General features: G+C 36.9%; 1 protein-coding gene across 1 annotated transcript; it reads right to left on the bottom strand.

The window, feature by feature from the left end:
* Positions 1-547: 547 nt before the first annotated feature.
* Positions 548-9,159, bottom strand: LOC137496763 (sushi, nidogen and EGF-like domain-containing protein 1). The gene is made up of 7 exons (XM_087276997.1): positions 8,794-9,159; positions 8,507-8,602; positions 8,268-8,412; positions 3,091-3,218; positions 2,687-2,962; positions 2,398-2,493; positions 548-2,310 (listed from the first exon to the last, which is right to left on the bottom strand). Exons 1-7 carry the CDS (start codon positions 9,076-9,078, stop codon positions 2,122-2,124), a joined length of 1,215 nt encoding a protein of 404 aa, XP_087133123.1. The 5' UTR covers positions 9,079-9,159; the 3' UTR covers positions 548-2,121.
* Positions 9,160-14,651: the final 5,492 nt, after the last annotated feature.

Here is a 14,651-nt window from a genome sequence, read left to right on the forward strand (position 1 = left end):
GATTATGTTTTAATCAAGGTTTATATGCATCAAATACATAACATCTGTGCCAAACATCTCAACTGACGAACATATTAACAATAATACAACCGTAAATCGGAATTAAATGTATGCATTGGCATGTTACAGCCCTAATGAGTATGATTATGTGAAACTCCATATAGATACATATTGCAATGATTTCGGGTACTTACTTAGCGATGCACGCACACATATATACACAATCCTTAAATGCTCTGCTGACGTGGACTCTGTAATACCTGTTTAATAACTTTAAACTATCAACAACCACCAATGAGCTATATTCTATTGATCGTTCTTCCCGCTCCGTAGTGGATTTTTTCATAGTCCATTTCATGTGAGATGGCGGCGGTGAGTGGAAGAAACCAAGTCACAGGGGGAAAATTTTTTTCTACAGAAATAATTTGTGCTTTCTTATGTGGCCCGGTACCAATTGTTCCACGGACCGGCCCGATGGTTGGGGACCACTGCTGTAGTTCTTGGATTATCAGACCATTTGTCTATTTTTTTTTTTTAATCTGGAGCTATCATATGATTGTGTTAATTACCGCAAATGGAAATCAATTGATCACTAATAATTTTCTGCTCTTATTGAAAGTGCCATAAGTGGGATATTACTTTAGCGTCCTGAAGTAAAGTGCTGGCCTCACGCATCTCGCACCTGTCAGTCAGTCAAGTACTTAACCTTAAAGTGTTAAATAGATAATGCACAGCACTACTACGGTTACAGTAAAGATTGCGCTGTTATAATTCACTTACCTTTTAATATGTTTTGGTGCGATTATCACCCGCTATTAAATAAAAAATAAAAAAAAACACGACTGAATGTTTTGAATAAAAAGCTGTAATGTAGCCATGGTGGGATCAATTTTGGCATGGCACCCCACCATGGAAGAATGAATGTAGCGGAAACCATGCATTTGCAACATGTTCTGCTCTGCTGGGCTAGTGATGATGAAAACTGAGTGGATCCTTGTTTCTTTAACCAGGTCAAACTATGAAGGAAATCTGTAGTGTGGGATGGCATCAATTCAGAAGTTCATAATTACCTGGCAGTGTTGTAGATACTGGAGATGTTGTAGAAGTTATTGTAGTAGGTGTTGTTGTAGTTATGGTAGTAGGTGTTGTTGTAGGTGTTGCAGTAGTTGTTGTTACTGTTGAAGAAAACACCTTGAATTGTGAATCAAAGCTATAAATAAAAGTCAAAAACTCTGCTGGAAACAATCCACTACATCCGTTCTGACTGGAAGCTCTTTGTTTGCAAGTAAAAGGCATTTTATTATAACTGTGAAAATGTTCACCTTCTTGTGTAACACATATTTCTACACATTTATCCTTGGGATAAGAAAGAAAATAGGTTGTGCATCAAATGTAATTAAGAATATTCTCATAAGTCAATATACTGCCATGACTAACCAATTGCGTTTCTGAAAACCGTCATTAGCCAACTAAAGCAGGTCGCACACCAGAAGCGCAGCTCGAGGCATAGAAACATAGGTTTCTATCAGGGTACACACACTGGTGGCGCAAGTCGGCGGCTGTCGGCGATGCCCGGCCACGACTCAGGACGCAGTTCATATTTCAGCCCCACCACAGAACGCCATCTGATTAGTGTCATGTTAAATATCATGCAAATGTGCGCGTCTGGTGTGTGATCCGTTAAACTGTCATGTGAGCGGCGCTTCTGGTGTGCGACCTGCTTAAGGTCGCAAGTTTTATTGTTACAAACATCGTTCAATAATTTAGTGTTTTCCAAATCTGTCGTTCCAGCGAACACTCGCAAACTGTTTTGACAAAATTTACAACCATAAACATTTTATATGATTTAAATATGAGATCAGAGTGTTTCCTAAGTAGTTTTATGTTTTACCATAGAATATGGAATATTCTCAATAATATTTATAAAGGAAACACAGGCCCTATAAGTGCTGTTTACATATTTCAGCTAACATAGAAAACGAGTGCGTTTTTACCAAAACTAATATTGGATTTTTTTATAGTGTGTAGGCGTCCAGCAGGCATCCGAAACAGATGCCCAACTCACCTCAGCTGACTTCTACTTTGCAGTAATACTGGCTGAGAAAAGTGTGACAACATTTTCTATAATAATTTAACTGACAGTAACCTGTGAGCTGTATTTATACCTGTCAGTTGTCCACTGTCCACCCTGAAGACCCATCGGCCTCGAACATTAACATTACTGGAGGTGTTGAGGCTTGAGACTGAGCTCCCATTGTTTGATCCAGGAATCACAAAGTAGTTTGTGGAGCTTATTGTGTCAAAACCAGCCTGAAATGTACACACAAAAGTACACACAATATACCTGTGTACTGTTGTGACATGTTATGCTTGTTACAGTAAACACATTTCTTTTACCTCCACTGTACGTCCTGTTGCAGCAATATTTCCATAATTCATCAGAATAAATGAATAATTACTGCCTGAGATTAAAACCACTTGAAAAGATGTTTCCTAAAATAATGATAAAAGAATAAATAAATAAATAAATAAGTTAGAAGACAGTTGCTAAAGTGTTCATTATGTATGAGCTCAAATTACCGTATTAATTAATTAAAAAAGACTTGTTACTCTGTCTTAAAGTATTTTTGAATTGAATCATGCGTAAAGTGAAAACATAAACATTTCAGAAGTGTGTTGATCTTACTGCTGTAGAGAGATGGTACGGTACTTTATCCCACGTTGCAACAAAAACCCAAGAAGCAGTGAAGGGCAGATTTGGGAAATAACTGTTGATATCCTGAGTGGCGCGAGTGAGAACACTTCCATTAGTGTATTGATTATAAGAGATGACTCCACTTGCTCCGTTATTAAGGTCAGTCCAGAGTCCAGCAACAATATCTTGACTTCCATATGCTGGAAATGAGTAGGGAGTAAACACTGAAGAAGCCTGGCTGAATGTGAGGTCTCCATTATTATTAACCTGAAACATCAGAAATACTGTCAAAATCACAACCAGAGAATTTTTTTTTTCTCTTAATCACAAAGGAGTTCATGAAGCATCCAAAAACCTAATGCACACCATGAGACAAAATGAAATCAAATTCTTACATAAATCTGCTGGTATGTTCGGCCAAAGAACAGAAAGGGACTCAGCAGTGTAATAACAGAGGAGCTTGAATCATCAATAGCTGGGTTTATTGCGTCTCCTGCTGATAAACCAAATGGGTAGAAGATTCCTAATCCTGCTTAGAAAAAAAGAGGGAGGAAAAATTATAAGTATAAACATGAAGCGGGATGATGCTTGGGACAAAAATGCACTATTCAATAACAACTTGTCCATATGGATTTGCAGTTTGTGCAATGGCTTTAATAGTAGCTAAAAATGCTAGCTATTTTAAGAGTAACTATTTTCATTCTGTCGAGGCAGTGGCGCAGTAGGAAGTGCTGTCGCCTCAGCCAGAAGGTCACTGGTTCGAACCTCGGCTCAGTTGGTGTTTCTGTGTGGAGTTTGCATGTTTTCCCTGCCTTCGGATGGGTTTCCTCTGGGTGCTCCTGTTTCCCCCACAGTCCAAAGACATGCGGTACAGGTGAATTGGGTAGGCTAAATTGTCTGTAGTGTATGAGTGTGTGTGTGGATGTTTCCCAGAGATGGGTTGTGGCTGGAAGGACATCCTCTGCGTAAAAACTTGCTAAATAAGTTGTCTGTTCATTCCACTGTGGTGACCCCGGATTAATAAAGGGACTTAGCCGACAAGAAAATGAATGAATGAATTAACTATTTTCATTTTAAAAGCAGGGGTGGACTGGGACACAATTTCAGACCGGGGAGACGGACACCCACCCAGGCCATCCTTTGATAAATGGATGTTATTTATCATTCTAATTATACTTATAATTAGTTATTTGAGGATTTTGCAAATAGAGCAGTATTAAGAGCGTGACTCTTCACTGTATGCCAACCATTTCCTTCTGCATCCATCTATGCTAAATAGAATAGGATGGGCTTTTTTGGGTGTTTTCTTGTTGTTGTAGGTGCTGTATTAGTTATTGTAGGTGTTTTTGTAGTATTTGCTGTGGTAGGTGTGGCAGTAGTTGTAGTTCCTGTTAAAGAAAACAAACCCTGAATTGTAAGTCATTTTTGCAAAGTTACATAAACTCTGCTAAATACAATCCACTACATGCCTTCTTTAAAAATATATATTTTTATTGGGTTTTTTTCAACATTAAAACAAGACATCTAAACATCTGAACATTACAATAAAAAAATGATTCCAGGACAACATACAAAACTTTAAAATAATAGAGTTCATGTTCATAATCCGATTCCTGTATTCCCAGCTAACAGTGAATGGTCCCAGAACATTCAATAACGTTGTTTAAAAGTTGTGGAATTGTTAGCACAAAACGTTATCAATAGAACGTGTTTTTAGAATGTTCTCATAACGTTTTTGAAGTCTTGAATGTTGTCGCAATGTTGATAAAAAATGTTCTTAGAACAAAGTTCTTGGAATGTCTTCAGGACGTTATTTGTACTTAATGAACGTTGTCACAATGTTGATAAAAATCGTTCTTAGAACGAAGTTCTTGGTATGTCTTCAGGACGTTGTTTGTACTTGAAAAATGTTCTCATAATGTTAATGGAAAACATTCTTAAAACAAAGTTCTTGGAACGTCTTTAGGATGTTATTTGTGCTTGATAAACTTTGTCATGAGACGACACGGTGGCGCAGTAGATAGTTCTGTTGCTTCACAGCAAGAAGGTCGCTGGTTCAAGCCTCGGCTGGATCAGTTGGTGTTTGTGTGGAGTTTACATGTTCTCCCAGCGTTTGCGTGGGTTTCCTCCAGGTGCTCCGATTTCCCCTACAGTCCAAAGACGTGCGCTATAGGGGAATTGATGCACTGATTTGGCCATAGTGAATGAGTGTGTATGGATGTTTTCCAGGGATGGGTTGCAGCTGGAAGGGCATCCGCTGCGTAAAACATGTGCTGGATAAGTTACTGTTACGCTTGAGCGTATTGGTGGGTTGTTTCTGTGCCGCAATGTGTGCATGTGTGTCTCTCTCTTTCTCTCTCTCGTCATGTTCCGTTCCTGTTTCCAGGTCACCCTGCCCTAATTGGATGAGCTGCGTGCGTGCGCTGTGGTTGGTGCTCGGAGAACGCAGCATGTTTTGAAAAGGAGACCGATGGAGTCAGATGGCGGGGGGAAAGACGGAGAGCTTTCAAAGAACGTGGTGTTCTTGTTTTAAAGTTGTTGTAGGGCTTTTTTTGTTGATCGTAAATTGTGAACTTTAAGGTGATCTACACCTTTTTCCTCTCCCCCCCTTGTTGTGACTGTCACACACCTATATAATGTATGAAAAAAAGCTGTAAGCTGAGCGCCAAAGGGGCAGAGTGCATTTACTTTGAACTGACAATTTCTCCTGTTCTTCGTTTAGTTAAGGAGGAAAGGCTCCTACACACCGGGTTACTTTTCATTTGCGTTTATAGTCAGAGTTTTTCCAAGACGTTCTGAAATCCGCTTGTAACACAGAAGAAGAAGATGAAGTTGACACGCTTGTTGTTATGGATGGTTCAAGTAGCAGCAGCTCCAGCTCTAGCGGTGAAGAAATGATTGTTGTTCATCAGAGCAATAAGCAGCTCCATGTTCATATCGCCTCGCATCTTCTTCAATGTGCGCTCGCATTGACAGTTTTGCGATTGAGTGCCCAAAGTGCTGTCTACTGTAACTTCAGCAGCTCCGTGCACGTGAACAAAAGTGCCAACCTGATTGGTGGATAAGGTTTTGATGTGGCGCGTCAAAGCAAAAAAACAAGCATGAGACTTTTTTTTTTTTTTTTATGACGCTTTTACGCCTGCCATTTTGCGTGTTGGTGTGCACAATCACATTAACGCCCTTTATTTAGTCACAAGGCGTTAAATGTTGACGGAAAAACGTTTCTGTGTGCACAGGTCTTAAGGGTAGTATTTGTAATTTATTTTTAGCATTTCTTTTGGTTCTTTAGGTAAGTTATCTTTGGGGTAGAGTTAGTAAATGTTTTGTTTATTATTTTGGCATTGCTGTAACCACGGGGAGTGACACATACAACTGAGGTAGGATCCAAAATGCAGGTTTATTCGTAGTCAGGCAAGCAGTGGTCAATACGGGTGCAAGCAGGTGTGTGAGGACAATCCAGAATCGTAGTCGAAGTAACATGCAAGAGGTCATAAGGCAGGCGGCAGACTAAGACAGGAAGGCTAAGGTCGGTACACAGGATAACAAGACTAGGAAACGCGTTGTAGTGTTACTTACAGTAAACAAGACTCGGCAAACTGAATGGGTGAGTGTGTGGCTCAAATAGTGTGTGCAATCAGTCTCTGACAATCCTCAGGTGGTGCGAGTAATCAGTCTAGATGAGGAAGCATGTGTGAGTGTGACCGGAGTGCATGTATGAATATGTAGTCCAGGAATGGCTGAATTGTAGTCCATGGTTATTGTGAATGAAGTTCAGCGATCTATGGAGTACGATCGCTGGTTATCGTGACACTTGCTCAGCCCTAAAGCTATTTTTGTTTGCGCTTATTTCTTGTTTTCTTCTAAATACAAACTTTTCTGCCTTCTCACAATAAAAGAATTTTTAAGGTCATTTAAATCATAACTGTTTATTTATTTATTTTCTTTAACTTTTACGCTCCTCAGCACTAACATTTGAGGTCATAACAATTACACCTGTAGCTTGCACTGATCGAATATTGTCCTGTGCCTCAGGGACAGATTTAAAACTGTGGTTCCGATGTGTGACACTACATGCCTTCTGACTGGCATCTCTCTTTTTTTATTCAGGTAAAAGGCATTTTATTATAATTGTGAAAATGTTCAATTTCTTGTGTAAATGTGAAGTACTATTGGCACTCACATATTTCCTACATACAGTTGAAGTCAGAATTATTAGCCCCCTTTGAATTGTTTTTAATTTTTTTTTTTTTAAATATTTCCTAAATTATGTTTAAAAGAGCAAGGAAATTTTCACAGTATGTCTGATAATATTTTTCTTCTGGAAAAAGTCTTATTTGTTTTATTTCGGCTAGAATATAAGCAGTTTTTAATTTTTTAACACCATTTTAGGGACAAAATTATTAGCCCCTTTAAGCTATATTTTTCAATAATCTACAGAACAAACCATCATTATACAATAACTTGCCTAATTACCCTAACCTGCCTAGTTAACCTAATTAACCTAGTTAAGCCTCTAAATGTCACTTTAAGCTGTATAGAAGTGTCCTGAAAAATATCTAGACAAATATTATTTATTGTTATCATGGCAAAAATAAAATAAATCAGTTATTAGAAATGAGTTATTCAAACTATTATGATTAGAAATGTGTTAAAAACATCATATCCGTTAAACAGAAATTGGGGAAAAAAATTAAAAGGGGAGCTAATAATATATATATATAGCCACACACCCGTCTATATAAGACCTTACAGCTCACAATGCATGTTAGAAGAGCTTAGAGACAGAATTGTGGCAAGGCACAGATCTGGCCGTGGTTACAAAAAACTTTTATGCTGCATTTAAGGTTTGTAAGAGCACAGTAGCCTCCATAATCCTTAAATGGAAGATGTTTTGGATGACTGAAGCCCTGGAGCTATTGAGGGAGAAGAGCCTTGGTGAGAGAGGTAAAGAAGAACCCAAAGATCACTGTTTGTGTCCACCTCCCAAACATTTAAACAAACATGCTGCAAGTTGAGAAAACACATATAGAAGAACAATAACTGAGAAAAGGTCATCAATATGTGTTCAGTATGTGTTTCTGTGTTTGCATGTGTTTTGTCAAATTAATGTTTTTCTTTGTTTTTCTATATGCATGTGTTTTCTTAACTTGCAGCATGTTTGACCTCTCTCAGCCACCATACTAAAGGGAAACAAATATACTGTAGACCAGGGGTCACCAATCTCAGTCCTGAAGGGCCTGTGTCCCTGCGGGGTTTAGCTCCAACTTGCCTCAACACACCTGCCTGGATGTTTCAAGTATACCTAGTAATACATTGATTAGCTTGTTCAGGTGTGTTTGATTAGGGCTGGAGCTAAAATCTGCAGGATACCGGCCCTCCAGGAATACGTTTGGTGACCCCTGTTGTAGACTAACAATACACACAGAATATGTTTAATTATCTTTAAAATGTGTACATTTATGCTGGTTTCTAGTATGATCGAACAAATGTAGCTTTGCAATGAAAATTAACATAATAGTTGCGTTTTTCTATAATAATAAAACAGACCGTAACCTGTGAGCGGTACTCATACCTGTCTGAGGTCCACCGTCCACCCTGAAGACCCATCGGCCTGGAACATTGACATTACTAGAGGTGTTGAGGTTTGAGACGGAGCTCCCATTGTTTGATCCAGGAATCACAAAGTAGTTTGTGGAGTTTATTGTGTCAAAACCAGCCTGAAAGTTAATAAAATAATATTCATGTAAATGGTTGCACAAACTTTTATACTGTAACATTTGGTTCTCATTACAGACAACACTTTTTTTTTACCTCCACTGTACGTCCTGTTGCAGCAATATTTCCATAATTCATCAGAAGAAATGAATAATTACTGCCTGAGATTAAAACCACTTGAAAAGATGTTTCCTGAAATAATGATAAAAGAATAAATAAATAAATAAGTTAGAAGACAGTTGCTAAAGAATTCATTATGTATGAACACAAATTACTGTATTAATTAATTAAAAAAAGACTTGTTACTCTGTCTTAAAGTATTTTTTTAATTGAATCATGCATAAAGTGAAAACATGAACATTTCAGAAGTGTGTTGATCTTACTGCTGTAGAGGAAATGTAAGGTACTTTATCCCATGTTGCAACAAAAACCCAAGATGCAGTGAAGGGCAGATTTGGGAAATAATTGTTGATATCCTGAGTGGCGCGAGTGAGAACACTTCCAATAGTGTATTGATTATAAGAGATGACTCCACTTGCTCCGTTATTAAGGTCAGTCCAGAATCCAGCAATAATATCCCTACTTCCATTAGCTGGAAATGAGTAGGGAACATATTGTGGTAAAGCCTGGCTGAATGTAAGGTCTCCATTATTATTAACCTGAAACATCACAAATACTGTCAAAATCACAACCAGGGAATTTTTTCCTAATCAGAATGGAATTCATGAAGCATCTAAAGCCCACATGCACACCATAAGAGTTAAAAAAATCTAATTCTTACATAAATCTGCTGGTATGTTTGTCCAAAAAACAGAAAGGGACTTAGTGTATTAACAGAAGAGCCTCCATCATCAATAGCAGGGTTTATTGCGTCTCCTGCTGAGGAACCGAATGGGTAGAAGATTTGTGGTGCTGCTAGAAAAAAAGAAAGAGAAAATTCTAAGAATAAAAATGAAGCGGGACCATGGTGAACCTCTGCTGGTGAACTCATACTGAAGTGACAGTAATGCTTGGGACATTACTGACAAAACTGCATCATTTATTAACAACTTGTCCATACAGATTTACAGTTTCTGCAATCTTTCTGCCTCCACCTTCCATAAGTTTATGAGACTTATGCCAAGTTCAGACTGCATGATTTTCAAAGTAGTCGTGTCACAGATGTTTTCACACTGCATGAGTATCTGGGCTAGTGTTTTGTTGCTGCTTTGTTTACACTGCATGAATCGGCGACAGGGGCTTTCACATTGCATGACTTTACAATAGGAAGAATCGCTGACAACTTCGTCCAAACTACGTCTCACAGCCAAAAACACGTAGTATATCTTTTGTTATTAACTACATAACGAGAAAGAAGCCTTTAATGGGGTAGAAAATGTACATATTTGCTCACCTGGCCTTTAAAGGGTATTAGCACATTTTTCTCAATTTTCTTTTTAAACTTTCTGTATGAAACGTCAAACAGACACGGGTGTTCCTGTCAAACCTCTAACAGTTTTTCCTCCATTTCTTTGGTCCAAATAAACCGAAAATGAGCACTTTAACTTCTCCCTCAGCCTCCCACTGACCTGCAGGTACACACACTCTAGTGAATGCTGCTCTCTCATTGGCTGTTGGCGATCGCTGCTGTTATTTTCAGTCAAAACTCATTTCACACAGCATAATTGGAATCGCCGACAGCTCCAGATATTTAGCATGCCAAATATCTTACGGGCGTCGGTGACTCATCGGCGATTCTCTCAGTCAGATCGCGTCTTTGATATTTCATACTGTGTGATTTTCACTCACATGCAGGAGCACGGATTTGCCTGTGATTTCAGGCATTTGTCGGCGATTTCTCAAAACCTGTCAGCGAGTCAAAATCTGGGCTAAAATCATGCAGCCTGAACTCGGCATTATGCTGGGTCAAAAAAAAAAGTTGAGGAGAAAGTGCTAATTTTCTTCGAACCCAGGTGAGCAAATATGTACATTTTCTACCCCATTAAAGGCTTCTTTCTCATTATGTAGTTAATAACAAGAGATATACTATGTGTTTTTGGCTGTGAGAAGTTGTCGGCGATTCTTCCTATTGAAAAGTCATGCAATGTGAAAGCCCCTGTCGCCAATCCATCTTGCAGTGTAAACAAAGCAGCGACGAAACGGTAGCCCAGATAGTCATGCAGTGTGAAAACATCTGTGACACGACTACTTTGAAAATCATGCAGTCTGAACTCCGCATTAGTAAAACTAAAAGAAAACTAGCTGAAAACTTAAACCAGTCATCTCAATAGCAGAAATGATCTTTCATGCCCTTTGAAAGATGGAGAGAAGGCAGCAGAAAAGAAAAGGGGCACATGAAAGAATTCATATTAGGAAGAAAAAGAGCATGTTGCATAATGTCCCATCTTTCCAGGACTTTGAGTGCAGATCAGTTGTTCATCTGTAAACAGGCATATGGTTGTTTGTTTGTTGTTTTTTTCTCAGTCTGCACTAATATCTGTCAGAAGTAATATATGGAATAGCACCCCAACTATCTTCCCATGGATTACTACATGTTGATATTATTAATTATATATGTTATGTGAGTATTTTAGCAGACAAGATATCCGCTTGTTAAGTGGTGACGTGTTTGTGACGTATGTATACTGTTTCCGGGTCCAAGCCGCCATTCATTTGAGTGGAGAATCATTCGTTTATGATCACGTTTTATTCATATCACACATTAAAGTAAATTTTATATAAATCATAATGTACACAACAATCTCTGGGCTTGCTGCATAACAAATACCAAAAATTTAACAATTTATAAAAAAATTAATCACTTTCTGGCCATCGGATATTAGGCATGGACATATATACTGCGATCGTGATTTTCGAAAGCATTAAATCGCTTTGTAAATGTTTATTGTTACCATTTCATGAGTCTCCCCATTCAGTTGAATAGAAAAGCCGGTTCGCGTGACGTCACACTTAACAAGCGGATTCACATCAAAGACTTTGGAAGGGGAAAACTGGAATACAAACAAGAATTTGTCCAAACATAAGTTTAGGGTTTATACAGTAACTATACTAACTAGGGTATATATAGTAACTATACTAACTAGGGTATATATAGTAACTATACTATGAATCTCATCTATTTTTTTTTATTTTTTATTTATGAGGTTTAAAACTTTTTAGTCTTTCTATTAATTTTATGTAGACTTACTTTTTGATTATTTGTTGAAAATGTTAATAAAAAAAATTATAGAATACTCTAATTTCTATAAACCTTTATTTAGATATTGAAATGTGAAATAATGAATGTTTGTTCTAGCTGAGTTACTAGTCACCACCACTGATTTCTCGGTCAAGATTTACCTGCCAGTGTTGTTGCTACAGATGTTGATGGTGTAGATGTTTGTGTTCTGGCTGTTAAAGAGAGTGTGATCATTAAATCCAGAAAGACATGTATTTTTATTCATACATGTATTTGATTTAGCAAAACCTTACTGAGAGAAAAAACTGAAATGAACACCAGCGGATGAGGTAAAACCAGAAACAATCTCATGATGATCATGATGATGATTTGTTCTGTAAGCAGACAGAGATATTAATGTGGAGACTAGACATCCCACACATCCGGCTAGACATCACATTTTTACATTTTTAATCCTCAGGCAGATGATTTAGTGCTGTCAAGACTGCTCGCTATTTGAACAGCACCTACTGTAGCCTTTGATGTTTTACACTCTACTGCAGGGGTGGCCAATCCTGTTCCTGGAGATCTACCTTCCTGCAGATTTCAGTTGCTACCCATATCAAACACACCTGTCTGTAATTATCAAGTGGATTTCAGGTCCTAATTAATTGGTTCAGGTGGGTTTGATCAGGGTAGGAGCTAAACTGTACAGGATGGTAGATCTCCAGGAACAGGATTAAGCACCCCTGATCTACTGAATCTAATGTAAATAAAAATGTTAATCTTTTATTAAAATATTCTCATTATCAACCTTTCAAAACTATACATTTGAACTTAATTTGCACCACAATGTAAAGTAATATAGTCTTTTAAAGAACGTTTTCATGCCATTAGTCAAGTCATACAACATACACTGTGATAACCACGCTTTGAAACAACAAATGCAATTCATTTATTGATTGATTGATTAATTTTCTTTTTAGCTTAGTCCCTTTATTAATCAGAGGTTGCCACAGAGGAATGAACCGTCAACTTTTCCAGCATATGTTTTACGCAGCGGATGCTCTGCCAGCTGCAACCCATCAATGGGTAACATTCATACACACTTATTCACACACTATGGCCAATTTAGCTTACCCAATTCACCAGTACCACAAGTCTTTTAGATACCGGAGCACCTGGAGAAATCCGACGTGAACACAGGGAGAGCATGCAAACTCCACAAATAAATAAATAAATAAATAAATAAAAATTCCTGCACACTTTCCAAAAATATCAAGATTACTATATTATTGATGTTTCAGTTGCACGTTCACTGAATTCTTGAGAAAATGATTCTTAGAAATAATAATAAATTTTAAATCACCATATTACAATGATTTCTGGAGAAAAAAGAAGTCTGTTATCTCAGTAGCCAGTAGTCATTGCAGTCCCTAACATAAGTAAAGCATACAATCGAGAATGAAATATCAAGCTGATGAATACAGAAAAAGCTTTTACTTACCACAGACTTGATACTGTCAGCTATCAGGAAGTTTCAGGGGTTTTAAAGTGTCTCTGTTCTGCAAGTAGGTAGGTGGGGGAAACACCTCCAGGTAGGATTGTTTTGATATTTATTTGTCATCCAACATTTAGATTTTATATACAGTATTGAAGATAACTAACATCAAAGGTGCAAAATTGGTTTAAAACATACTTTTGAAAATACTTAGTGAGCTTCTGGTTTCAAATTAAGTGTATGTTTTAAGGCAGCTTGCCTTTTTATATACAATGTTGACTGAAGGAAATCCCTATAAATGCATGTGCACACTAAGAGATACATAGAAGGTACATTAGATCAAATAAGATATCAGCCTAATATTTCAACTAGTTGACAGTTTTTTTTTCCCTCTTCTGCTTGATTTGTTATACTGTAACATCAGTCAGTCTATACTACTCTTATGTGGTTGTATATTTTTCCAGTCTGACCAATTAAAACAGGCCAGCACATTACCATAACTGATCCTATTCAGCAGCAATATTCACCATACATGCCAGTTTTATTCGGGTTAGTGTCATTGTTTATGTACTTCTCTCCAATGAAGACATGCCATGAAAACATTTTATTGCAAAATGAACATGAACTATTTTAAGGTCTTTAAACAATTAAACGGCTTGAAACGGTTCAGACTGACTATAGTAGTGTAACTGTCATGCTAAAATAAATGGTTTAAAGTATTTAAAACTAATTACTAAATATTTGAACTGATGAACTTAAAAAAATACAAAAAATAAAATACACACACACACAGATTATTTATTTATTTATTTATTTTTATTTACTTGATGTTTAACAGAGCAAAGAAATTTTCACAGATTGTATGATAATATTTTTACTTCTGGAGAAAGTCTTATTTGTTTTATTTTGGCTAGAATAAAAGCAGTTTTAAATTTTTAATTTAATTTAATTTAATTTAATTTAATTTATTTTTTTAACGTTTTAGGAACAAAATTATTTGCCCCTTTAAACAATATCTTTTTTTCCTTGTCCACAGAACAAACCCACGTTATACAATAACTTGTCTAATTACCCTAACCTGCCTAATTAACCTAATTAACCTAGTAAATGTCAATTTAAGCTGTATAGAAGTGTCTTAAAAATATCTAGTCATATATTATGTACTATAATCATGGCAAAGATAAAATAAAACAGTTAAAAAAGGAAAAAAAAAAACTGAACTACACTGTTCCAGTTACTATGACCATTTATGTGAAGCTGCTTTGACACAATCTACATTGTAAAAGCGCTATACAAATAAAGCTGAATTGAATTGAATTATTAGAAATGAGTTATTAAAACTATTATGTTTAAAAATGTGTTGAAAAAAATCTTCTCTTCGTCAAACAGAAATTGGGGAAAAAATAAACGGGGCTAAAAATTCAGGGGGGCTAATAATTCTGACTTCAACTGTAAATATATATCTATGTATGTATATATCTTCCTCATTTTTTGTCATTAGCTGATCACATGCTGAATGATTTAGATGCTTCATGAAGTCTTTGTAACTAGAAATTTCTGTATAACTGCTGTAAGTGCATATG

The sequence above is a fragment of the Danio rerio genome, chromosome 12, assembly GCF_052040795.2.
Source record: "Danio rerio strain M-AB ecotype USA chromosome 12, GRCz13ab, whole genome shotgun sequence".
Classification (NCBI taxonomy): domain Eukaryota; kingdom Metazoa; phylum Chordata; class Actinopteri; order Cypriniformes; family Danionidae; genus Danio; species Danio rerio.